The sequence below is a fragment of the Mya arenaria genome, chromosome 4 (genome assembly GCF_026914265.1).
Source record: "Mya arenaria isolate MELC-2E11 chromosome 4, ASM2691426v1".
NCBI classification, from domain to species: Eukaryota; Metazoa; Mollusca; class Bivalvia; order Myida; family Myidae; genus Mya; species Mya arenaria.
Window position 1 is genome coordinate 72188207 of NC_069125.1, and position 27538 is coordinate 72215744.

Here is a 27538-nt window from a genome sequence, read left to right on the forward strand (position 1 = left end):
GGCCCAAATTATTCGAACGTACCTTTAAACAGTATTAAGTTTATCTCACTATGAACACTTTTTTGTTTTGTGTTATATACATTCTTAAGTTTTTGGACTTAAAAATGAACAACTTTTTATTTAGTAAAATCAAGATTAATTATGAAAGTACGTTGGCTTGATGAAAAATGCTACTAAAACTAGTTGCACATAACACGTTCGATACATTTAGCCAGAACAAAGACATCCTTGCGCCAGCCTCTTATAAGTAAGACAACATAGTAACTATTTGGCCAGGAGCAAATTGTCCTTTTGTATTGAAAATCACAATTCGTCGGTAAATAAACTTTATCACATATTTTATCAGATAATTCTTGATTTTTAGATTATTCAATTTTCAGCTTATTTTTCATGCGGTAAAAACGGGTGACCGTTTACTGTCGCAAAGTAATCGTTTCAGGGTGTACGCCTTCAGGCCTTCAGAGTTTACCATAAATCGGCATCTACCATCGTAAAATCGACTTAACATTTTTGAACATCTACCGAACTAATGCGCCGTATTCAAAAGCAAATAACACATTAAACATTTTTAAAGATAGTTTATGCATGCTCATGAAATCATTTGCAAGTAGTTTTAAAATGAGTATGCTGATATTCACCAAAGTCAGGGAGTGTAAAGTGTATATAACAATATCAAATCATACGTTTTTCCGACATTTTTTCCGAGTTCTTCGATTTCTTTCTTCCTAGTATAGGCGTGAGACAAAGAGAACATCTCTCACCCCTCTTATTTTCTCTTTTTCCTTAATGATCTACAAAGCAACCTCAAGTAAATGCAAATGTTCAGTGAACGTAATTCCAATACACTTAAATGAAGATATTAAAATGCACTTCCTCAGTCAGTGAAACGTTTTGTTATTTTATATGGAAGATACAATTATAATGGCAGAAACTGTAAATGACTTGCAAAATGCGAGTGATGCTTACAATAGCTACTGCACTAATTTGAAGTAAATGATAAATATAAAGAAAGTCTAAATATGTAGTATTTTCTAAGGGTAGAGCTTCAATTTTCAAAATTAATATACACCTAATAATCGACCACTTGAGACTGTAAAAGAATGTTTATATCTAGGCGTGCTGATTATTAGAACGGGCAATTAGGGCAGTATTAAGTCTCCTAAGAAACTCTATACATTGTAATACTCAATTTACCAATTGATCTCCAAAAAAACTTGTATGTACTGGTGTAATGAAAATTTTCATCATACAATATCAAACTTATGATAGGAGTGGAAAAAAAACGTCAAAAATAAATTGTGTCCATTCTGCCTGTGTTATCTTTTAAGTATATTGTCGGTGAATATTGACATATTGTTCCGATACCTTACACTACATTTTCTATTTTCGCGGAATAATTTTTGCTATTTATATATAATGGCACAATTTCTATAACTCAGGGTCACAGTGACAATGTGTTTTTGAAGGAAAAAAAATATTGAGGTGGCTTAAACTTTCCTGCTCTTATATTATTAATTTACTTGTTCTGTTTAAAAACGGAAAGCGTTTTTTTTTTATACATGTCGTTGCTAGGGCAAAAGTGCCCGAATGTTGTACCGTGGCATTGCGTTTTGCCGTAAAGGCAACACCCAAAGATGTGACGCAAGTGTGTAGGAAGTACTAGTATTATAAAAAATACAAAAGCGAATTCAAAATCAGCCTTTTTTTAAATTTTGAGCTTAGATCGAGACGATTGATTTTTTTATATATAAAGTTGGTACTAGTGCATACAGTATATTTAGTATTTCTTTTCTAAAGGAGATCTGGGCATTTCGTTACTATGGAGAATAAGTTTTCAACATGTGTTTCGTTTTTGTCGCTTTATTTAAACTTTAAAACTGATGATGCTATTAAATGAACGGCCCAAAAGTGTATCACTTAATCCTTTGTTATTTATTAGGCTTATATAATCATTTACGCTTCAATACCATAAAGCAACATACCCCTGTGGCACTTTAATACATAAGTTGAGACCTGGTTGACGCGGGGAGCCACTTAGTGACGTAATGTGACGGTTTTAAAAGGGCGAGACGATCCGATCCGATCACCCCAGCCAAATACCTGATACAATATTGAGCCTGTTGAATAACTATCCACACCTACAATATGTACGTGAAGCCCAATTAAAATTGTTTTCGAAGTAAATACGAACTTGAATCATCGGTTTTATAATACTATATTGAGGAGGAATAGCGAAGATTGCTGTCAATTTCATGTAAAAACGCAAGAATCATATAACGTTTAATACAAAAAGCAGCATGTATCGTTTACAGGTTTATGGGCAAAGAAAGCAAGCAAACACGTTAAATATCACAAAATAATACACGAAATAAATGAACAGTTTCAAAATGGTTCAGATACATGAGTAAAACAGCACAGTTTCTTTCAATCATCCACACTTTGAGTAACATGACGCTGTTAATCTTCGTTGATCGTGCATACTTGATTTAATTGCAAATACAATGTTTTTATGCTGGTATTAAATCATCTTGAAAGCGGCTAACACTTGTAGTATCTTGTTTTGGATGCACTCAGCGGTTAGTGTCATAAGTACAGTAGTGACGTCACTGGATAGACTTGATCAGCTTTACAACGTCGACGTCAGCACACGGCGAGGAACTCACAAATACGCCCAACGTAAACGTCCACAGACTGTTCCCTGAAGATAAATAAATACAAAAAAGCTAGACTATATAATCCATTTTGCTAAAGTTCAATTACTATGTGTTAGAAGGCATTAATTGATCATTATTTGAGTGAAGTGTACTTAATTATTATTTGTAATCAACTCCCCAAATACTAAACAAGACCGATAAAAGAACAGTAACCGTCTCTGTGATGTACCTCGGTGGTTGTTGGCCTCTACCGAAAAGACGCCGGCATCCGGGGCTAGAGCGGCGGGTATGGTGAGGCTGCTGCGGCCGTCCCCAAACGAGATCCGATACCGCCCGCTGTCATCCAGTACCTGAGAGCCCTTCAACCACGTAACTGGAATAATAACCGTCAAATCCATCATGTAGCGCCACATAAATAAACTCCTTGCTGGCTTGTGATAGAAACTGAATGTACACATTTATTTTTTCAACAACTATTATCCAGTTCCGTTTGATAAACAAGCATTAAAAAATAATAATTTTAAATTAACGATCACCAACCTGTGTGGGCCTCATCCAGGGCGCAGGTGAAGACGACCTTTGCCCCCTCGTCAACGTGCTGGGATCGCGGGAACTCGAGGAATACCGGCCCCAACGGTTCCTCTTCCGGAACTGAAATATGATGGTGAGTATTGTGGATATGATATTGTTACAGTAACAGTTCATATTATAAAAGTGTGGTCATTTGAAATCATACTGCAGCGCAGTTTATATACTAAGTATGAATCCATCGACAGATATCTCCGAGCCTTTAATGTAAAAAAATGGAACAAGAAATACTATGTGTTTCACGTATTGTAAAATACAAGTTTTGGGATATAAACAATATATTTAATTCACGTGTAATACATTCGGCGATAATGTGTCAAACCTGATCACTTTTCATAAGGCAAAATGAGTTTTAGGTTAATATCAAATGATTAAATAATGCTTTAAAATCTGTTTTTGAGAGGGAAATTGTAATTGTAACTGAGTGGTTAATATAAACAAACAAAACTATTTTCAAAACTGATTGACCAAATGCCAGAGAAAGTTTCGTCAATTGTAGTAAACACATTTATAGTTAATAAAATCTTCTTCTTCTTCATTTAAAAAAATAGATTAGAAAGTATATTGGTAGATATATAATAAACAATGTATTTCATGCCTATCAATTTTGTCCATATCCAACAGTGAAAAAACAGCACATTGTATAGAAAAGTCCATATCACATATTACTGTTTTCCAAAAATCAACATGTGTTGAGTGCTATATCTTTACACACTTAATTATTGAAGCTTTTTACAGTATAAACTTACTATTCAGTATTATATATATTTTTGGAACGATCTCAATTTATAGAAGAAATTATTTCAAATGTTTAATAGTTCAAGAATATGCACTAAATCATAAAGCGATTGATTTATGAAGTAATTTTTGACATGGACATTCCGGGAAAGTGTCGTATTATAACTATGGACATATCATAAAAGAAATATTACGACAGTACGCTTTTCTGATGACCTGAATCACGCCGCGGTCTTGTTCGCTGTTTAGAGAGTCGTCCGTCTCGACGGATACGCGTTTACACGCCGAACTCGACGTGATACAGAACGTCAAAAAAGAGTCCTGTCATAATAGTCCCAATGTATACAAACAAATAATAAGCATAAACGCAAACGTATACTAAGAAAGTATGCTAACGTCCTACCATTGACATGGATAGTGAAGGAACTGGTTGCAGTGCCCGACTCGTTCGCGGCCTCGGCCCGGTACACCCCGCTGTCTTCTGGAAACACCTCGGCGATCACAAGCCGCCGGACTTCACCGGAAGCCTCGTACCGGAAATCGTCATTATGAGGTATTACCTCGTTCCCTCTGTACCACGTCAACTCCGCATTTCCTTTCAAGTTTAAAACAACCTTTTATAATTGTATACTTTGAACAATAGTTCTTTTAAACTTTTTAAAAAAACGATAGTTGTCAACTTTACATTATGCTATAAAGTAAGGTTAATTGTTATGTAATACCCTTTGTTCAATTCTATTGTTACATCGTCAGATTTCCATGAAACAATTGCGTATTTATACAGTAGAAATAGTCACTAGTATATGAATAACAGGAATTTGTCCGAAGCTTACCTTTGACCCGACACTCTATGACGGCCCGTTCTCCGTCCGCCACGGATAAGCCTTGAGGTGGTCGGACAAACAGTGGCTGGTCTGGGGCGGGCGCCTTCGCCAGACGGACACCGCCTGAAAAGGGTAATGACGCGATTTTGTGTACACTAGATGATAATGCCCTTACTGGACGACTTTACCAACCCCGACATGTGCAATACTGTATTAAATACTGTTTAATACGCCAGATCACATATGAAAGTTCGACCTACTTTGTACATTGACTCTGGCGCTGACCTCAGCCCGGCCGCCGTCGTTTATGGCGATGCATTTGTACTCCCCGGCATCAACCCCTGTTACCTCGATAACTGAGAGGGAGCACAGACCCGCCCGGTTCTTCGTCGTGATGGTGTCAATCAGCTTCACGTTCTTTGAAACGAAAGCCAATGTGGATTGCATATTTTATTTACTAAGGGAAGAAATGCGCGTATATGAATTTTATGGAAAACTTTTTTTTTTGACGACCGACTTGCCTTATATACATAAGTTAAGTGATAAATTAAGTTAACTGTGTTTACCTGTCCGTCACGGAACCACTCGACGTCAGGTTCAGGATTCCCGGACACGTTACATCTCAACGTCAACCTCTCGCCGTCCGTTAACGTCTTTGGGCTTAGATCGCCGTCGAAATGCGGTGCCGTTACATCGTCTTCAAGTATCATTTGCATCAATATTGTTAGCATTATTATTTGTTTAGCACATTTTGTAGGACAGAAAACCTTGAATACATATTACTGATACTTCATAAGCCTCAGCAATACGGAGTATGAATCAAATCACGACGCAGACACTTTTACCTTTATCTCCAAAAACGATAGTATTTTTTGTCTCTGTTTTAGCCAATTCATAAAAACAATTTTATTCAGTTTCGTATCATTACATTAGACCCTGTACAAGAAATACGCCCGAGGTGAGCTCTTACCACTGACCGCCCGTTTATTAGGCATATGCTTTACCAACTGAAAGAACTTGTCAATCTTACCCTTTAATTTATCGGGAACCAAGGAAACATTATGAGCATGGATCTTTTTAGATCGACGAAAATAAGCAATGATTTCTGATCCGCATTTTAAATAAAATGCATTTTACATTACGCTATTCTAAGATGAGACTGTGTGCATTTGAAGTGCATTCTCTACAGACGACCTGCACAGTTCAAAGAAACATCTACACACCATACTCGACATGAAATGCTTTGGCCGTTAGGCTGCGACTTAGGCTGCGACTTAAGTTTTACAGCTTACAAATGGAAAACAATGTGTTTTTTTTTCTTCTTTATTTTTAATATTAAAAACAAAACACGTGTCAAACACCGCAAACAAAGTATCTCCAAGAAAAGTAAATAAATAAAATATTGCACATTCTCTTATGGGACGGGGCTCAGTACGCATTTCCCTGAATCGATTCCAACTCATCGACAGGAAAACATACAATATGAATATACGACTATGACGCCTCTAGGGGGCGTGGTCTAACACGTGTCTAGCGGGCGTGGCTACGGACGGAAGCTCATGGGTGTACAGTATGGCCGTACAGAACATGAAACAGTGTCAACGGAACAGTTAAAACAGATAACTTTTAACAAAAACATTGTCACTTGCAACTCCATAACATCTGATTTCTCTCCTCTATCATTCAAAACATAAGCTACATCAGAAACATATTAATTACATGTTATCTGACATGTACATTTGGGTCTCTGCCTTCATGCACAATATACAATTTAATCATAATCAATAAATATTCAAAATAATTACTAAGATTATTTCCACAATCGATAAAGAAGAGTTTTCAACTAATAAACTATGGATATTGAAAATATTATAAAACTGAGATTTCAAAATTCATTCCGTTCTAAGCAAAGGTGTGTATCACAGTAATTGACATTGTCAACATATATACAGTACTTGATTATATACAGAAGAAGCTACAGTCATACATGGTATACTACATGACCATATAGTTGAGGAGTACTGGCACATTCAGAAAGCGAGTTACACACATGTACAAATTATGTTAACATTACACAAGGTAGTATTTGTATTATAGACTATATGTGCTACATTGCCATGTATTGTAAGCTTTATTATACATATAAAGGTAGTATGATGTGAGCAATGCAAAAGATTTAAAGTCTACAACAAGCTAATTAATTTATATTGATAACCAGTGAACATTCATATAGAAGCACACATAATCTCCATTAATAATGGACAAATAAATAGTTATTGATAAAACAAACAAATGAATAATACATCCGGGCCATATAAACCACATTCCTTTGCACAGAAGATATACACATAATTTTACATAGATTTGACAGTTATACAAAAGTAAGAACGCAAAACAAGTCTTAATTTATTAATAACTGCTTCCTGTTGAAATCAAATCCAAAAAAAGGCAAACGATTGATAGTCAAAATGTAACTGTTAACAGGTTCTTTATTATTATGATTTCAGATTGAAACACAAACTTCTATTCCTCATACACAACATTCAGTGTTAAGTTACAGTGTTCATTGTTACCGTGAATAGCACTTGGGTTATGGCAGCTGCCATATATGTACGTAGCGCACTGTGTTACGGTCATACAGCGGGTGTGCAGTTAGTGACAGAGTGTCTATTGTGTCGCTACATGACTGGAGTACTGTACAACATCGACTAGGATAGGCAAGTCATTATGCAACAGACTCACTTCGCTTTGTGCGACGCGTTCCAGTCGAGTAGGAAGAGGTGCCATATTTAGATGATCGCGAGGACCTAGATGGTGAATAGTCCGTAGTGTAAGAGCTACCGAATCCACTAGAGCGGGGGCTACTCAATGTGCTGTACTTGTAGCTGGAGTCGCTGCTGTACTTGTTAGCTAGGTTGGACATACGGCGGGAGGAGAAGGGGCTAGCCATGGATGAATAGCTAGAAGTGGAGTAACTGGGAGTATAATACGAGCTTGATGTCGTCTGGTATGACGAGGTGTCATACATGTTGGAGCTTGTCAAGTTAGACTCCCGAGGAGTGGAGGACACACTGTACGAGCTTGGGGTGAGAGACAAAGAGCCCCGTCGCAACTTTCCACTGCCTGCACGGTCTGCAAATATACAACAACAGTCAGTCAAGGGTTTCCCTATCTCTAGCAATAATTAAATATCTTTGGTCAACTTATTTTAACTAAGTTTCTAAACAATTAACATGCATATCTTACATGTCCTTACATTATTGTATATTATGAAGGATAAAAGTATAAATGTTTTTTTTACCAAAGACATTTCTTGAAACAAGAGATTGTAGTCAAGCTATTGCAATATAGAGCAAAAATTCAAAACCGCTTGAATTCATAGTTGAATACAACATGAGTATGTTTTCTAGGGAATGTTTAGCATCTTCAGATAATTTTATTGTGGTAATATAAAACTCCTCATCCTACTCACCTTCCACAATGACCTTGCTGCTGGTTTCCTTTTCACCGAGGGAGTTGATAGCAAGGCACCTGTAGACACCGGTGTCATCTACCTTAGCGGAGGAGATCTCCAGCGTGCACACACCGTGGAAGTACTGGATGCTGATGTGGTCGTTGGACTGTAACTCCCTACCATCCTTATACCAGGTCACCTGCAAAGTCAAACATCAGTGTGTAAACATTAATTTACAGATTTAATAAATTAATAGTTGGCATGAACAAACCCCTTATTGAACTTAAGCTATTTTTCACATATTTTCCTTTTATATATTGCTGTTAATAGCGTTAATAAATTAATAGTTGGCATGAACAAACCCCTTATTGAACTAAAGCTATTTTTCACATATTTTCCTTTTATATATTGCTGTTAATAGCGAAGTAATAAACAGTGGATATTGTTACTGATATTTTCCCAACTACATGTAGCAACATTCGGTAGAATAGCCATGAACATTAATTTAAAGGAGCTTAATCATTATAACAATTAAGAGGGCAACAGCAGCCTTACAGTAGGTGGTGGTGTGGCATCGACGACAGTGGACAGTTTAAACTCTCCGCCGGACTGGATGACACGCGGTCGCAGGTTGAAGTCGATGTCTGGCTTGTGATCAAGGTCCGGGGGAGAATATTCCTTCACCTCCGAAAATGAACGCCTGAAAACGAAAACAGGAATGTTAAACTGACTTAAAATAGTATAATGATTTGAAGACTTAATGTAGACGCAAACCTGGATGGTCAGTTTCAGAATCAGTAAAGCTTTTTACTTTCTTGACCAACACATTCTATATATCTCTAATGACAATAAATAGAAACAGGATCGTACCTGGTGCTCCGTGAGTAATCCCTGTCTATTGCGGGTTGTTCTGGGGCAGCTGAAACATGAAACATTGAAATATATGGCATCTGCACAATACTCAACTCAAACGATTTCTGTCAAGATCAACAGAATAGTCATGGTATAGACTGGTTTCATTTATTTTTATGGATTTTTTTATCTCCATACTTAAGTTTTGAAATATCTGTTTAGTTTACATAAATGCATATTCATCATATTTTTTTTAAAAAGTGTCAGTTTTCAAATATTTTAAGGAAATGAAACAAGTCTTGTGAGAGTGCAAGTTTGTGAGCCACTTACCATCAACCTTCAGAATGCCAAGCTCTTCACGCTTGCCAAAGGAGTTCTCTGCCTTGACGACATACTCTCCTTTGTCCTCCATCTTCACACGGCTGATCTTTAGTTCATACTCCCTCCCTCTGTACTTCTGCATGTACTTCACGCTCTGGGTCAGCTGGACGTTGTCAAAGTGCCTGGGAAATAAAACTTGCATGGTAAAATACTCATATATTAAACAATCAAAAACTTTAAGTTGACATGATCAATAGCATTTTAAAATGATGAGAAACTGCTTAATTTGGAAGAAACAAATTGATTTGATTAAAGTTTTCACAACGAAAAACCTCTTATGATAAATTTAAAATTAGCCCAACCAGGTAACGATTGGAGGGGAGGCAGCGATGATTTTGCAGTCAAACTTGGCAATCTGTCCCTCTGTAACATTGCACGTACGTGGCTTGCGAATAAATCTCGGAATGGCTTCACGGCGATCTACAAGTGATAGATAACAAGTTACATTATGTTTTTTTAATGTAACTGGATTATTTTATTGAAATTTGGTTAAAGACATTGTTACAGCCATATCAATGTTGATATACATGTGTATGCATTTATACTGTATAACAGTAACTGTAATACAGTTTAACAACAGCACACTTTGTATACTGGTTAATTATGTGGAAAAAAGGCCTTTTAATTTAAAACCATTATTTGATTGACATCTTACCGAAATATGCATCATATATACAATATTCCTTCGGGTTATGTTTTCTAAGGGAGCTATAGTTAGCGATACGACCAATAGCTGGCATTGGCATTGGCCAGTCAGCCTGAAAAATAGCAGTAAAGGAAATCAATTATAATTAAAATTGCTAAGAATGATCAATATATTTTGAACTTTATATTATAAGGGTGATGGCTCAGCTACTTCATAAATTAAACAATACCCCATCTTATAAAATTAACATTACAAATAGGCATACACTATTGCAGCAAATAAGTCTCATGGTTTGTTTAAATAGTTAGGTTTCATTGAAAAGCAAAATATTACTTACGTATCTTTCACGAATTTTCGCCCGTATTTTGTCGTATCTGCTGGAAGGAATTCTATGAGTTCTATCTGAGTGGTCTCCCTTTAGCCATGGGTGTTCTAATGACTGATGCACTGTCATACGGGCCCTTGGAATGGAAAACATGGTGTCAAAGTTGGTTTATGTAATACAGCTTCACAGGAACACACTGATTAAACAAATGTTGAACATAGTGCTGTCTCACACTGGAACTCAATGTTTGTCTGCGTTACGCCAACAAATTACAGGTCTGCCACTGTCACAATATTGAAAAATTCTGAGAAGGAATGTAATTTTACCTTTAATGTAATTTTTAGCATGTTAGACCCACATATATAAAACAAACTCTCATTGCGACAACTTTATTGAGCACACCACAAGTAGGCTCCACAATAAAACAGACAACATAAACATTCAATTTACAATAAACCAAATCATATCTAGTTCGTACTTGTTTATTCACTCAACTCTGGGTTGTGTCTTAAGAAATCGAAAATACAATAGGTAAGTTTTGCCTCATAAGCAGGGCCCCATTTCGTTACAAGATCTTTATAGTCTTAATTTAGAAAATCTAAAATATGTAGGTTACTTACAGACAGCAACTTGTTGATTGTTTTCATAATATTTCCTAATTTTTAGCTCTGTATACAAATTAAATAAACACAAAGCAAACAAACGAAAAAAAGGACACTAAGACAATTTCAACTTTGCCATAAGGTCTGGAAATGTCTGATATAATCCCATATACAAAACCAAGCTTAGGAAAGACAAACATTAAAATATGGCAAAGAAACCAGGAAAGAAATTGGCCAATACAGTTTCGTTGCACATATCCACAAGAAGGTACTTACTGGGGTTGTTTGATTAGGAGTTTCTTGATAAAGTCCTTGCCTTCTTCCGAAACATTGGCGAAGGCGTCGGTATCGAAATCCCAGTCTCCCGACCTGACGTTGTCCAGGGTCTCCAGGTCGTCCTCGCCCGCAAAGGGGGACAACCCACTCAGCCTGAACAGTAAACAAACGGGGTAAACTTGACTTAAAGGATCTTCAAAATCATATACAACATAATTAACATCTAAATTTCTATATAATTTACAGCTACATTTCTGTATATTTCAGCCAAATGAACAGATATGAACTTATCTACTACAAAGTTGTAAGCAGTTATTTACAATATGTTCGGCAAATCAAACAAGTACAATGTACAAACATTGTACATAATTATAATGAAGAGGTTTTGTAATTATAATGAAGAGGTTTTGTAATTATAATGAAGAGGTTTTGTAATAATCAAAGTTTGTGTTCTCTTACAGTACATATGCGAGGACGCCCACTGCCCACATGTCGGTGTAGAAACCCACAGGCTCGTGATCCACGATCTCTGGAGCAGCAAACTCCGCCGTTGCAGTTGTCACCTTCACCATCTCGTCAGGGTTCAGTTTTGTAGCCAGGCCAAAGTCTATGATCTTCACATTGTTGCTCTTCTTTGTCTCACACATCACATTCTCAGGCTGTATGGTACAAAATTCATTACTTTAGTTATCATTTTGAAATATAAAACAATTTTGTTATTTTTTTTTTAAATTAAGAAGACCTCCAAATTAAGATAAAAAGTATTAAATGTGTAAGTATAAATTGAACATTAGCCACAGGTAATACTTTTCATGATATACCGGTTACACGTAATCAAAATTAAATTAAAAACCAGAAAGAAAAGGTTACCTTGATGTCTAGGTGTACAATGCTGTTCTCATGCATGTGTTGTAGGCCATTGCAGACCTGGATCATGTAGTTGATCACCTCTGCCTCAGACATCTTGTAATCCTCTGCCGCTATACGGTCAAACAGCTCTCCTCCAGCCAGACTACACACAATAGAGATCATTTCAAATACTTAGCACTGTCACTCTTAAAACTCTATTCCCACAAAGTAACTATATTATAATTCAACATCCTAATAGCCATAGAACTAAAGAAGTGTTCTTCTTGGATTTATTATAAATTTAACAACAGTCAGGAGTAACTTGGAGGCGTATAATCACCATATGTCCTCGTTACAATAAAAAGGGTAAAAGAACATGCAAAGAAAATCATACAAAACTAAGGGACACTGTTATCATGAAACAAGTGGTAATCCACATGGAGAACATACAATTCCAGGATGAGGACCATCTCTGTCTTGTCCTCGAATGCGTCCTTCAGGTTGAGCAGTTTGGGGTGGTGCAGGTTGTTCATCATGTTGATCTCGTTCTTCACAGTGTACTTGTCCAGTGGGTAGGGCGTGTTGATGAACTTTGCAACAAACACACGCCCTGTAGACTTCTCCACGCACCGGTGGACAACGCCAAATGCTCCACTGATAGAAATAGAAGTATGTTTCACAATGGTAAAGAAAATTTGTTCTTGATGTATTCTTGATGTTTGGATTAGAATCACTCAATATTGCCTGAACAGCCTAGTTAGTTACTAATCTAAGCAGAGAAGTTGCTGACAAAACCAGTATTGAATATCTCCCATTAAAGTGCCAAATTATAGAAATCTCTTTATCATTGTCACTGTATCATTTTACCCATAACCTTGAATATGACATTCATTCCTATTGCAAGACAATCATGCCATCATTAGGGTGGTGAGTTAAAATTGCTACCCAGATTAACATGCCCCTACTAGTTGTGTGCCACTTCATTGTTGCAATTACTAAGATATACAGAGTTATGTGCCCCTACATTGCCCCAGTTACTAAGATATACATACCTGCCAAGCTCCTCAAGGATATCGTAGTAGTCATATACACTCTCCTGCTTCACCTCCACGGGCTGTGGCACATACTTCTTCCACAGGTCATAGTCTGTACACAAAACATGTAAACATTAATGCAAAGCAACCTTGAGGAAACTATACCGCATCACATTATAATCACACAGCAATTAAATAATGAAAATGTTTCTTTGAAGATATAACAGAACTACTAAGTCATAAAATATAAGGATGATTAAAGAAACTATAACACTTACAAAGTTTGTCATAGTCAGCAATCTTTGGTCCATCATATTTTCCTCTCTGTCTGCGACCAAATTCATCTGAAAGTAAGAAGAGCCATTATATTACATAAACTTTCAGAAATATTTCACAAACTATGAGTGTTTTACAATGTAATGAAAGTTATGACATTGTATGTCACCAGCAATTCTAGCTGTGTGGTATATCATTATTACCAAATGTATGCGTATTATGATTATAAATATATATGCAAGAATTTTAAAACTTACTTGAATAAGTTCTACTAAAAACAAAGAAGTAAGCTATTGGTAAAATCATCTGAATTTCTTTAACATTTGTAGACTACTACTGTACAACATACCATCCTTGCCCCTCCTTCTTTCAGAGACCTGTTCAGTCTTCACAGTCTTTGAGGGCTCAGATGGCTCACTGCGCCCGTACAGGTTCTCCGCGCTCACACGGAACTGGTACTCGTTTCCAGGGGTAAGTCCAGTCACATTATGTACTGTCAGCCTGAATATTCACAATGTCATAAATATTTCGTCACTAGATTGAAAGCTTCCTTAAAACCTGGGATATTGACAATTATCGTAGTGTATGATTAAATTGTAAAATTTAATTAAATCTATCCAAATCTATCTATTGTAAACAAAATATTGACACGTATTGTTTACCTGACGCATATTTAATGAAAATTATAGAATTCCTTAACAGTTACAATTCTATACTACATGTTGGGCGAGTGTTTCCCATACCTGTTAGTGCCGACCCTAGCCCATGAGGAGGATGGCAGTTCAAGTTTTTCAATGACGTAGTCAGAGACGTAGCTTCCCCCATCGTCTAATGGAGCCTTCCAGGAAAGTGTGCAGCTGTCAGACAGAACATTCTCTACCACAGGGAACCGAGGTTTATCAGGGCGGTCTGCAGAACAATACATATGATACTTGTACACCTGTATAATGTTATTTATATTGAACACTGCGATGATGCCAGAAACTTGAACATCTATGCAAACACAATATTCCAATATCTTTTAAGAACCATTTTGATATCTTAACACATGAAGTTGAACATTAAAAGGACTCATTATATTGTATAGTATTTTGAACTCAGGCTATACTTCTATCACGTTAATATGTTAAATCCTACACAAACCAATGAATTATTAATTAAGCTTAAAATTTCATTAATTAAAGCGATCACGTTTCATTCATGTCAGGAGACTGACCGTTGATTTGTATCTTGATAAGGGCGGAGTCTGTGCCCAGGTTGTTGTCAAGCTGTAGTCTCCAGGGACCAGTGTCGTCCTTTGTGGCAGACTTGATGGTGAGTAGGGTGTGTCTGTCTGTAACGTCAATATGGTACCGGTGGCCGGACACCTCTGTGTTGTCACGCAGCCATTTCACAGTTGGTTTCGGGTTGCCCGTGAACGGAATCTTTAGAACCACATCCTCACCCTTTTCATATGCGGACACCTCACGGAATCGCTGAGGAACGTTGATCTTCGGAGGGGCTGAAGTAATGATAGGCAAATAAAATAACTTAATCATCTACGGTAATAAAGAGTATTCAGTTATTACAAAAGAACTATGCATTCTTTATCACACAAGGAAAGTTTATGTATTAATAATGTAATGTAAACAAATATATTGCAAATTTTATATCAATGGAAAGCACGTACAGCTGATTTCCAAGTCTGCTCGGCTGGTCTTGGATCCCCCATGATTGGTTGCCTTGACCAGGTACTCATCCTGGTCTTCTCCGAACACATCTCGCACTACAAGAGAGAGAGTGTCCCCCTCCTCCGATATCTGGTACTTATCTCCGTCAAAGATCTCACGACTACCCTTGAACCTACAGAAACAAGTTGTATTGTTTGTGTTACCTTGTGAAGATTATTGAAGAGATAATGTATGCATTTTTCATAAGTTATTTAAAACTTAGCTGATACACATTAAGACCTTACCACGAGATTTCAGGTTTGGGTGTGCCGGTGACAGCACATTCAAACCTGGCAGTCTTGCCCTCCACAGCATGGGCCTTCCTTAGGCCCTGGGTAAACTCTGGCACCACAGCCGCTGTAACATTTAGTAGCATGGTTAGAAAGCTGTATGACAACCTTTTGACATCAATGCTTAGTGCTTTGTGAATATTTTAGAGGTTCTTTAAAGTTTCTAAATCAGCACAGAAAGAATTAATAGAAAATGTTTGCAATAATTTCAAAGTACAACAAAGCTTTCTTCTTCTTTACCACATCAAACCTTATTCAAAATCAAATTAATGCTATTTCTGCCTGACTAAAGTGAAAGAAGAGCAACTTGGCAAAAATAAAGTAAAAAATATAAATTCTCATCCAGTTTAAATACTCTAATGGGCAACAGCCAAATCATTTCTCCTTTATGATTAATAGTATGAAAATCTTGACCTATTATCCTCCCTTCTGTAGTTTGTAGATGTACTCATTTCACATGACTGTTTCCACCCTCTCAAAATTGCAGGAGACATACAATTTGCATTGTTTGATACAACATTTCTTTACAAGAAAGTGTCTTTTGGCTTTTGAGTGTGTCAAAATAGGATGTTCACTCATACTTACATTTTTTTCCCACTCAACAAAACCCTAATGTATTTTCAGAAAATAATAAATAATGTCAATCTGATGAACAAAACATTCATTAAGTTAATACCAATTTATTTTTAGCCTAATTGAGCAGAAGGCTAAAAGCTGATTTCCACACTTTTGAGTCTACTCATCAGTAGTGTCCATGCGAGAGGCCACAAGAATGTTCCCCAACCAGGGAATGTTCCCGGAACCTCTTGGTCGGGAGGCGGACAATCTAGCCATCCTGACTTGCAAACATCCATTTGATGTAGCCTCATATTATTCTCACCATTGGGGTCCTTGATCTTGATGCTGTTGGAAGCTGAAGAAGGCTTGCTAAGACCTGCCCCGTTTTCAGCAAACACGCGGAACTCATATCTGCGGTCCTCGATCAGGTTAGGTATGTTGAGGATGTTGGTGATGCAGGGTTGAGCATTGGCGCGAATCCAGTCATTCTTGCCATGTTCCCGCTTGTCCACCCAGTATCCTGTGATCTTGCCGCCCCCGTCGGATGAGGGCTTGGCCCAGGTGAGGCTCACAAAGTCTCCACCCACTTCCTCTACCTCCGGGATTCCTGGGGAACTTGGAGTATCTGCATGAAACAGAATGTAGCATTAGCAACAATAGAGGATATGAAGTGAATACGTCACATTTGCCTTTCTTTGAAATAAATCCTTCAAATGTTCTATTTTTTACGATTTACTTGGCACCTCCAAGCTGTCTTTAAGATAAATCCTTCAAATGTTCTATTTTTTACGATTTACTTGGCACCTCCAAGCTGTCTTTAAGATAAATCCTTCAAATGTTCTATTTTTTACGATTTACTTCGCACCTCCAAGCTGTCTTTAAGATAAATCCTTCAAATGTTCTATTTTTTACGATTTACTTGGCACCTCCATACCGTCTATGTTGTGAGACAAGGATATGATCAATATTAATAAAAACATGTACAATTTTATGGTTGAATGGTTTCATATGAAAACCATGTGAACTTCTTAGTATCAAAGTTATACTATTTCATAACAAAATCATTAAAAAGTAAAAAAAATCTTAACTCACTATAGGGCATCTTGGCAATGATTGGGTTTTCGGCAGTGAGAGGTTCTGACTGGCCGATGTCATTGACGGCCGAGACGCGGAACAAATACTGGTTGTTCTCATACAGGCCTTGAACGTCAATGGCTGTGTCCTGAGGAGCAAAAGTAAGACTTATTAGACTTATAAAACCATTTATCACGAGACAAGCTTTATCTTCAAACTTTTGTACAGTCCACATTTAGCATTTTTTTACAATTTCAAGGACTAAAGGAAAATGTCATTCTTAACCAAGATTTGCAAGACTAAGAACTTTTTGACCCAATCTTCCTATGGTTTTGACCAGTTTTACTCAGCATATCATAAATGTCATTATCATGCAATAAAAAGTACAGTTTTCCACTAAAACAGTTAACAGTGAAGTTGCATTACTTCTGGATATGAGAGCAGTCCAGTACAACAGTTAACAGTGTAGTTACATGTACCTTGCATCTCGATGTGTCGGTAGTCCAATACAACAGTTTTCAGTATAGTTACCTTGCATCTTGATGTGACAGCAGTCCAAAACAACAGTTTACAACACTACAGTATAGTTACCTTGCATCTTGATGTGACAGCAGTCCAAAACAACAGTTTACAACACTTTTCAGTATAGTTACCTTGCATCTTGATGCAACAGTGCTCCAGTATGGTTTGCCGACCTCCTGCCTCTCCACCAAGTATCCTTGGATCTTACTGCCGCCATCTACACGTGGGGGCTTCCACGACAGGTGGCATGAGCTCTTTGTGATTTCCGCAACATTCAGGGGACCAACAGGAGATCCAGGCACACCTGGTAATCAATGGTGAATAGTGATAATTTAAAAATAACCATTTTTGTCAGAAAAACTTTGTGTTAAGTGAAATATGCTAACAGTTCATTATGTAAAAAAGTATTTTACTTTTGTACACTTGTTTTAACTTGTTTTACTGTTTCTTATCATGCTTAGAATACAACCTACATTTTCATTCAATGAGATTGCAGATAGGCAACAATTAAGTAGGAGACTTAATCATTAAAAATTTCAACGTTCATGCGTGTTTAAAGGTCCGCCTACTGCCACTCATCCGAAACACACTCCCTGCGTCAGATTTGGCGTCGACAATGTATCAGCCAATAAGGTTGTATTCTAAGTCGGTTAGATGACATGAAGTGAATTCTTAATTACTAAAAAGAACTTGTTCACTATGCTCACTCTGCCCATTCTTAATCATTAATAATTCACTTCATGTCATCTAACTATTACATATTGCATATGTTGTAGTTGCTATCGACATGTATATATGTTTAATGCAATAAACAATGTTGAATTGAGTTGAGATGAGTTTCTCATCATGAGATCAAAGAGATTCAATAATTTGCAGCAATTACACATAGTATTTAATTACAATCAACTGATTTCTTCAATTCGACAGCAATATACTTGTTATAGAATAATCTATCACGTCTTACCTTGGACGTTCATCTTGAATCCACATGCGGCAGATCCACTTTCATTGCTGACCTCAATCTTGTAAGCCCCAGAGTCATCCAGGTTTGCATCTGACAGTGCACAATAACACAGCAATGTTAAATATCTATAACAACACGAGTTCTAAAAAACACGGCAAGAAAAAATATTCATATTTCTTAGACAAGTAATTAAAACCAAAGAATAAGACCAATAATGAAGGTTCTGTCATATGCTCTATTTACCTTTTAAGCTAATGGTGCAGAAGTCGTCGTAGACCTGAATTCTGAAATTATCACTCTCTGGAACATCTTTGTTGTCCTTTTTCACCTTGACCTCGAAGGGGCCATCACCAGACAGGGGCAGCTTCAGTTTCCATGGCTCTCCAGCCTGCAGATTCTGGTCTCGGACATCCTTGTCAATACGAGGAGGACCTGTAAAGAGCAATCATTATTCATACAGTTCATATTTCCGATTAAACCAGGTAAAACATTACAAGGAAGAAAACTAAACTTATGCAACAAGCTTCCTTGAATGCAAAAAACACCTCACTTCTGATCTATTGTGGTGAATAAAATTGCTCATTAACTACATTGTACCATATAATCAACAAACTGAAGTTTTGCCAGAATATACTTACTGAGAACCTTGAAGTCACAGCTGGAGGACTCGGTACCGAGGCTGTTTTTGATCTCAGCAGTTATCTGCCCCTTGTCCGACTCGGTCACGTCGTTCAGAGTAAGTGTGTATACATCACCACTCTGCTTCATACGCGAGTGGCTCGTGTTGGCAAGGGGTATTCCATTCTTGTACCTGGTATAAGGAAGAAGAGAGTTCAATATTTGTCATAGTCGTCTTTCTTGGCTGTACTTACAGAAATGTTCATTCAGTGAAGATTATTTCCATCAAAATATATGAATATCAAACTAGGTTAACTTAGCCATGGAGTATAAACCATGTGATTTATGTCATATGTAAATTCCATGGATTTTGAGAGTTTGTCAAATTTAAAATCCAGTAAGTTCATATAATTAGATGAAGGGCTTCACTATTTTCAACATTATACATGAACATTATACATATATTTACCATGTGATCTCCGGTGCTGGTTTCCCATCTACTGTCACAGAAAAGACAGCTTCTCCTCCAACCGGGGCTTTTGTGTTCTGCAGCTTCTTCATAAACTCAGGACCATGGCCAACTAGCAACACACCAATCAAAATGTATCAATTGCTAAACTGACAATTACATGTACTGCTTTCATGAAGGATTCTTCATATCGTCAAACATCAGCTTATACAAAATTACCCACATTAACCTGTGAATTTTATGATAACTATAATCATAAACTTTTAATTCTTTAATAATTTCTACAAAATCACGAATGCAACTCACCAATCTTCTCCTTAATCTTGACAGGAGAGCTTGCAGCACTGGGTTGGCTGTTACCGGCAGCATTGACAGCGATAATGCGGAACTCCATATCAGTGTTCTCCACAAGATCAGGCACCAGGTATTTGGTGTCGATGGCCAAGGCGTCATTCACGCGCTGCCACACATCACTGTCACGTGGCTTCTTCTCAATAATGTAACCTAAATATAGAGAGGTGCCTTAACTATTGATAGTGAACAGGAGTTTTAACTAAAAAATCACCTAAATGTTATTTACATATTACACTTTAAAATAGCCAAAACTATGCAGCAAACCTACCCTTAATCTTGCTACCACCGTCCTTGGTTGGTTTGTCCCACTCCAGCTCAGCAAAGGTGCGACCAACATTCGTGACACTTGGTATGCCAGGCGGATATGCATGAGCTGAAAAGTTCAAAATCTCTTGTTAGTGCTTAAATCAACAATTAAATTTTGATACCAAATAAAATAAATAAGTTGAGAAGTGTACTGCAAAAATATTTTTTTATTTAATATGTCACCACTTTAGTACACAATCAAATGTTGAAATATTGAAAAAAGCAAAAATAACACAAAAACTGTAGATGAAGATATTCAAATCCTTACTATATTTTGGTTTGACAAGGACTGGGCCAGTAGTCCTGGATGGCTCACTGAGGCCGGCAGCATTCTTTGCTCGCACCCGGAACTCGTACTCTTTACCCTTCTCCAGGCCATCAACTAGCAAATTCAAAGAGAGTAGAGAATAGTGACATAGTATGCATGCATAGGTAGTGCTGTAGTCTAAATTATTACAAAAACTTCAACTTCTCATGCTTGGTAATTTCTCGTTTCCAGGAGCATTTCACAATCTAGTTTCTTTCTTTTTGCTTTTTTGTTATAACTTTACATGGAAAAAAACATTGATTTTAAGCAGATATGTACATGTGTGAATTATAACAGTGTTGAAAGAAAGATTGAAGGAACAGTATAACAACTGACCAGTAAAGTCGGGATTGGGACAGGGGAAGTCAGTGGCCGTCTTCCAGCGGACACCGTCTGGTTCTTTGTACTCAACGACATAGCCGGTGATCTTCTTCCCACCATCGTTCTTTGGTTTCTCCCAAGTCAGGCCCACATTGTTACTGTCCACATCAGCTACCTTCAGGTTTGACGGGGCATCAGGGGCAGCTGCACGGTTACAGAGAAATATTATAAGAAAAGGCGTTATAATTATCACTATATTTAATGTAATTACCACAGCACTTACTGAAACTTTTCATTTTAGAAAATATCATGTTAAAAACAATAGTATTTATTTTGAAAAAAAAAAAAGACAAACCCAAAACAATTTTTTTAACTTTAGCAGATTAAATAATTTATATTCTGCTATATCATAAAATGTAAACCCGACAAGGTCCTTACTCCATGGGTGCTGGGCGACAACTGTTTCCCTCATTTCCAGGGGCTCGCTTACACCATACTCATTCTCAGCTGACACACGGAATTTGTACTCGTGACCCTCGGACAGATTGAGCACCTCATATGTGGTTCCCCGCACAAACTTGCTGCATGTGACCCAGTCGCCTGTGCGCTGGTCCTGGCGCTCCACAACATAGTTTGAAATGGGGCTTCCACCATCCTCCTTCAGGAGAGGAGGGAACAAAATAAGTCACAGTGCGTAAGTAGCATTAAACTGTCCAATATCATTTTCTAATGATGAAGGTTAATTTCAAAAAATTTGTCGGAGAATGAGAAAAATATTTTTTGTTACATAATGTAAATATTGTGCATTATTATTCTTGCATTTCACTATTTAAACAGACCTAGACAAACTTTTGCTTTTTAGAGCATCTAGATATGTTCTTATATATGGTAAGATATGAAAATAAACTGATCTCCTCATCAAATTTATGAAGTGATACCACATATGTCAGACATGTGCAAATGGCTTTTATTGATATTATAATTCTAAGCATGTAATCTGCTGATGCTAGCCAGCATGTCTTATTTTATTATGCAATCTCCTTCTTAAATTTTTAATAATTTCAATAAAAATGTTGTGTATTTGCAATGTTTCACAACTTACAATTTCTTTTTTGAGCATGGTTAAACAAACATTTTGTGCCTTCTCCTAATCATATTTATCTATTTTGTCTATGGTATGTTATGATTTGTTCTCATAGGCTGTATGGCTTATTGGATCTGAAATAACTCTAACAAGAGCAAGCGCTTGACTACGGCGCTTTGACTTAGAAGTGAATACAATAACGATGTAATATTACCAAGTTTGGTCTCTTTATGTCAAACCTAACTAAAATTATTCGCTACATAAGGTGACTTTGATGCTGCCCTCCCACCAGCCCGCCCGAACAATGACGCAAGTCATTCAAATAACTTGATTTCCCATTATGAAAATGCGGTTAAGAATATACAAATGTGCCTTTCAAAATAAATAAAAAAATAAAAATAAATAACAAAAATAATTCAAGGGCCATAATTTGTATTTAGGGTAAAATGGAGTTATGTTTCTTGTTGTAAGATGGTCGTAAATAATTTTGAATTTTATTAAGTGCATTGAATAAATGATATAGAAGTTTTTTTATTAAAATCCCAACTTGCCCTTAACTCTTACTTGCCTAAAACTTTAACCTAAGTCAATCAGGGGCCATAACTTGTATTAAGGATATGGAGTTATGTAACCTCATTGGGTAACGGTCCTGAACAATTGTGTGAAGTATTAAGTCAATATTAAGTCAATTGAATGAAGGGTATAGAAGTAATTAATAAATATCCCAACCTGCCCTAAAACTTTAACCTAAGTTCCATAGTCATCAGGGGTCATAATTTGTATAAAAGATAATATGGAGTTATCTAACCTCATTATGTGATGGCTCTGAATAGCTGTGTGAAGTATTAAGTCAATTGAATGAATGGTATTGGAGTTTTAAGTAAAAATCCCAACTTGCCTTAAAACTTTAACCTGCCCTAAAACTTTAATCTAAGTCAATCAGGGGCCATAACTTGTATTAAGGATAATATGGGGTTATGTAACCTCATTGCGTGATGGTCCTGAACAACTGTGTGAAGTATTAAGTCAATTGAACAAAGGGTATAGAAGTTATTCATAAATATCCCAACCTGCCCTAAAACTTTAACCTAAGTTTCATAGTCAATCATGGGCCATAATCTGTGTAAAGAATAATATGGAGTTATCTAACCTCATCATGTGATAGCCCTGAACAACTGTGTGAAGTATTAAGTCAATTGAATGAAGGGTATTGGACTTATAAGTGAAAATCCCAACTTGCCCTAAAACTTTAACCGGACGCCGACGCCGGGGCGAGTAGTATAGCCCACCTATTCTTCGAATAGTCGAGTTAAAAAGGCAACTGATACAATGGAAAGATAACATGATATATTCTCAGTTGGTTTGATGTTCTCATTTTTTCTCTCAAATAGTGTACATAATATATGTTGTCATTTTATATTGCTCTCTATCAACTGCAAGTAAAACCTGCCACATTGTCTTGTACCTTGGGTGGATTCCATGAGAGAATGCAGCCATCTGGGGTGACGTCACTGGCGGTGAAGGGACCCTCTGGCTTGCCGGGAGAATCTGAATAATGACAACATACATTTATACTGTAGCTTGTTACACAAAACTGAATTCAGAATACAAAGATAAGAGACTGGATGGATTAATTTTCCTCTTTTAAAAAACCTCAGGCTATCAAGCAGCTTCTGACAAATTGGGCTATTTAAGGTACATTCTGAAGTTATTTTAGACCTAAACTAAAATAAGGAATTATAGGACTACTTTCTAAAAAGTTTGATTTTTACTTTAGTGAGTTACATGTCACATATAATAACTTCATGTTAAAACCCTGAAGAGCTATGAATATGTGTTCAAAAATATTATTCAATCTGAAACAAACAAAGCCAGAATTATGTCAACTTACCCACAACCTGTACATTGAGGGTGACAGTGTCAAAGCCAAGCTCATTTCGCATGATGAGGTTGTATTTGCCCGAGTCTCCCTTCTCTGCACTTTTGTTGTCAAGCGTGACGGTTCCTGGCTTGTTAATGAAAGAAACACGGCCTGGCTGTTCGCTCACAGACAGCCCATTCTGAAAAGAGTGGAATGCAATACTTATTATTTTAATTTGTACTTGCATAAATAACACTATTTTTATAGCATGTTTCTATGTGACACAAATTTGCCATTTTGCATGAACATTTGAAGCTTGGGTACATGAATATGGTAACTCACATTGGACCACTCCGTTGTGGGAACTGGATTGCCATTGTAAGGAACAGCAATCTTGAATGGCTTGCCACGCTTCACAACTATGTCCCGTGGAATAAACTCGGGGCTAACTTTTGGTGCCACTGAATAAGAATAGTTCAATATCAGTCCAGTTTCATAGACAAATTAAAACATTTACACTATTCATATGTCTTTTCATCTGTGTGCAGATTTTATCTATAAATAACCACTACAGCATTTCTAATGCCAAAAGGTCTTTATTATATATTTAATATACAGCTGAAACTCTGTTATCGCAATGTTCTGGTTATGTCAAACTTTTCAAACGTGTTGGTTTAAGTTAGACAAGTTTTTTTTTGGTTATATAAGATTTCGCTATCTCAAAGCATTTCCTAAGATCCCAACGACTTCTACATGGTGAGTTGTATTGAATAAAGCACATGATCTTTGTCATTTAACCCACTGTCATGAGATAAAAAGGTTGGCATACTTGGAGGAGGCTGGGCCTTGATGGGTGCAGTGGTTTCACTGTAGTCACCGGGGCCGGCATTGTTGACAGCAGCAACACGGAAGTCATACTCCTTGCCCTCCTTAAGACCCTTGACGGTGAACTCTGTATCTGGGATGTCTGCAAAACTGCACCTGAAAACAGAGATATGACCAAATTATGCCTAATTTATGTTGTTTAAACAATCAATGTATAATCAATTCTTTTAAGAATTTACCATCTACTCCTCATATCTAATAGTTCGAATTTTATCTTCTTTTCAAATAGATAAACCAAATGATTACCTGTACTTCTATCAAATGGTGATTCAAGTACTATCAAAGTTCAATTATTCTTATTTATAAGAATAAATGTCATATAATGTCTCTGTTTATGACAATGGGAAGCTTACTTAGTCCACTTGTTATCTCCCTTCTCCTTCCTCTCCAGGACGTAACCTGAGATGGGGTTACCCCCGTCCTTCTTGGGTGGGGACCAGGTGAGCGTGATGCTCTCCTCAGTTGTTGTCTTGCACTTGGGGGTGCCTGGTGCACTGGGCTTGTCTGTAAAATGCAATATGGAATCAATGTTGTTTCAAACAAGATACATCTATCCTTATATTTTTGAAAGAATCATTTCTCTTAGCAGAAGTGAAGAAAACAAAAAGAATGAAATTCAGAGGTAAAGTCACTGTTGCACGCAGCCAATGTCTTGGTGGGTGAAATACCTTATCAGACTTATTATGCTGAAATAAAAGCTCTATTTATGCCAATGTAATACTTAAATGGCCGTATTCAAGCCTCATGTACCATATGGCAGTTTGGCAAGGACTGGGTTCTCAGTCTCAATGGGCTCACTGACGCCGTTTGAGTTCTCGGCCATCACACGGAACTCATACTCCTGACCAGGCTCCAAGTTACGCACCTCAGCAGTTGGAGTCGACACAAAACCACCAATCTGGAATAGTACAAAACATTGAAAATTTAAATACATGGTAGATCATGTTTTGATGAAATTTTAACACATTAGAAATAAAAGAATATAAGGATGGAATATATATGTATGTACTTTTATTTCTTCCATGATAGATGAACAGTATCACAGTTCAATGCTGTGATGAAGGTAATGCTGTATAGCTGCACTTGAAATATTTATTTTACAAAAAATAGACTGAAACTTATCAAACAAACTGACCTTAGACCACTTAGGATCTCCCTTTTTCTTTTTCTCAACAATGTATCTGCTGACGCGCTCCCCGCCATCATCCTTGGGTGCTTTCCAGTTGAGAGTGAGAGTCTCGCCACGGATGTCTGATGCCTCAAGAGGACCTTCAGGCTTCCCGGGCTTGTCTGGGAATCACAATATATACCTTGCTAAATAGACCTATATGTATTGTGATCATAATACATACCACGCTGAATAGACCTGTATGTATTGTGATTATAATGTATACCACGCTGAATAGACCTGTATGTGTTGTGATCATAATATATACCACGCTGAATAGACCTGTATGTATTGTGATCATAATATATACCACGCTGAATAGACCTGTATGTATTGTGATCATAATGTATACCACGCTGAATAGACCTGTATGTATTGTGATCATAATATATACCACGCTGAATAGACCTGTATGTATTGTGATCATAATGTATACCACGCTGAATAGACCTGTATGTATTGTGATCATAATATATACCACGCTGAATAGACCTGTATGTATTGTGATTATAATGTATACCATGCTGAATAGGCCTGTATGTATTGTGATCATCATATATACCACGCTGAATAGACCTGTATGAATTGTGATTATAATGTATACCACGCTGAATAGACCTGTATGTATTGTGATTATAATGTATACCACGCTGAATAGACCTGTATGTATTGTGATTATAATGTATACCACGCTGAATAGACCTGTATGTATTGTGATTATAATGTATACCACGCTGAATAGACCTGTATGTATTGTGATTATAATATATACCACGCTGAATAGACCTGTATGTATTGTGATCATAATATATACCACACTGAATAGACCTGTATGTATTGTGATCATAATATATACCATGCTGAATAGACCTGTATGTATTGTGATTATAATGTATACCACGCTGAATAGACCTGTATGTATTGTGATTATAATGTATACCACGCTGAATAGACCTGTATGTATTGTGATCATAATATATACCACGCTGAATAGACCTGTATGTATTGTGATCATAATATATACCACACTGAATAGACCTGTATGTATTGTGATCATAATATATACCATGCTGAATAGACCTATATGTATTGTGATTATAATATATACCACGCTGAATAGACCTGTATGTATTGTGATCATAATATATACCACGCTGAATAGACCTGTATGTATTGTGATCATAATGTATACCACGCTGAATAGACCTGTATGTATTGTGATCATAATATATACCACGCTGAATAGGCCTATATATATATTGTGATCATAATATATACCACGCTGAATAGACCTGTATGTATTGTGATTATAATATATACCACGCTGAATAGACCTGTATGTATTGTGATTATAATATATACCACGCTGAATAGACCTGTATGTATTGTGATTACAATATATACCACACTGAATAGACCTGTATGTATTGTGATCATAATATATACCACGCTGAATAGACCTGTATGTATTGTGATCATAATATATACCACGCTGAATAGACCTGTATGTATTGTGATCATAATATATACCACGCTGAATAGACCTGTA

General features: G+C 36.8%; 2 protein-coding genes across 20 annotated transcripts in view; both read right to left on the reverse strand.

Annotated features, from left to right (window-relative positions):
* Window positions 1-2267: 2267 nt before the first annotated feature.
* LOC128231060 (myosin light chain kinase, smooth muscle-like) lies at window positions 2268-5514 on the reverse strand. Its single transcript, XM_052943479.1, has 7 exons — window positions 5371-5514; window positions 5065-5221; window positions 4814-4927; window positions 4384-4575; window positions 3195-3305; window positions 2884-3027; window positions 2268-2698 (listed from the first exon to the last, which is right to left on the reverse strand). Exons 1-7 carry the CDS (start codon window positions 5512-5514, stop codon window positions 2604-2606), a joined length of 957 nt encoding a protein of 318 aa, XP_052799439.1. The 3' UTR covers window positions 2268-2603.
* A 597-nt stretch (window positions 5515-6111) lies between these two features.
* LOC128231357 (twitchin-like) overlaps window positions 6112-27538 on the reverse strand; it is a 94932-nt gene continuing 73505 nt past the window's right edge. For all 19 annotated transcript variants that reach the window (XM_052944052.1, XM_052944066.1, XM_052944071.1 and 16 more), the window contains 38 exons: window positions 25957-26111; window positions 25572-25719; window positions 25175-25325; window positions 24766-24917; window positions 24279-24397; window positions 23967-24135; window positions 23541-23623; window positions 21430-21649; window positions 21007-21195; window positions 20632-20745; window positions 20326-20430; window positions 20010-20207; window positions 19704-19815; window positions 19255-19427; window positions 18860-19048; window positions 18617-18706; window positions 17784-17956; window positions 17149-17278; window positions 16379-16681; window positions 15454-15565; window positions 15169-15341; window positions 14716-15000; window positions 14243-14408; window positions 13849-14000; window positions 13502-13567; window positions 13242-13335; window positions 12640-12843; window positions 12211-12352; window positions 11800-11999; window positions 11341-11493; window positions 10475-10598; window positions 10147-10249; window positions 9794-9911; window positions 9441-9613; window positions 9129-9177; window positions 8814-8958; window positions 8277-8457; window positions 6112-7936 (listed from right to left, as the gene is read on the reverse strand). In XM_052944052.1, the coding sequence (XP_052800012.1) occupies window positions 7530-7936; window positions 8277-8457; window positions 8814-8958; window positions 9129-9177; window positions 9441-9613; window positions 9794-9911; window positions 10147-10249; window positions 10475-10598; window positions 11341-11493; window positions 11800-11999; window positions 12211-12352; window positions 12640-12843; window positions 13242-13335; window positions 13502-13567; window positions 13849-14000; window positions 14243-14408; window positions 14716-15000; window positions 15169-15341; window positions 15454-15565; window positions 16379-16681; window positions 17149-17278; window positions 17784-17956; window positions 18617-18706; window positions 18860-19048; window positions 19255-19427; window positions 19704-19815; window positions 20010-20207; window positions 20326-20430; window positions 20632-20745; window positions 21007-21195; window positions 21430-21649; window positions 23541-23623; window positions 23967-24135; window positions 24279-24397; window positions 24766-24917; window positions 25175-25325; window positions 25572-25719; window positions 25957-26111 (6020 nt within the window). In that variant the 3' untranslated portion in view covers window positions 6112-7529. The remainder of the gene's footprint in view (window positions 7937-8276; window positions 8458-8813; window positions 8959-9128; window positions 9178-9440; window positions 9614-9793; window positions 9912-10146; window positions 10250-10474; window positions 10599-11340; window positions 11494-11799; window positions 12000-12210; window positions 12353-12639; window positions 12844-13241; window positions 13336-13501; window positions 13568-13848; window positions 14001-14242; window positions 14409-14715; window positions 15001-15168; window positions 15342-15453; window positions 15566-16378; window positions 16682-17148; window positions 17279-17783; window positions 17957-18616; window positions 18707-18859; window positions 19049-19254; window positions 19428-19703; window positions 19816-20009; window positions 20208-20325; window positions 20431-20631; window positions 20746-21006; window positions 21196-21429; window positions 21650-23540; window positions 23624-23966; window positions 24136-24278; window positions 24398-24765; window positions 24918-25174; window positions 25326-25571; window positions 25720-25956; window positions 26112-27538) is intronic.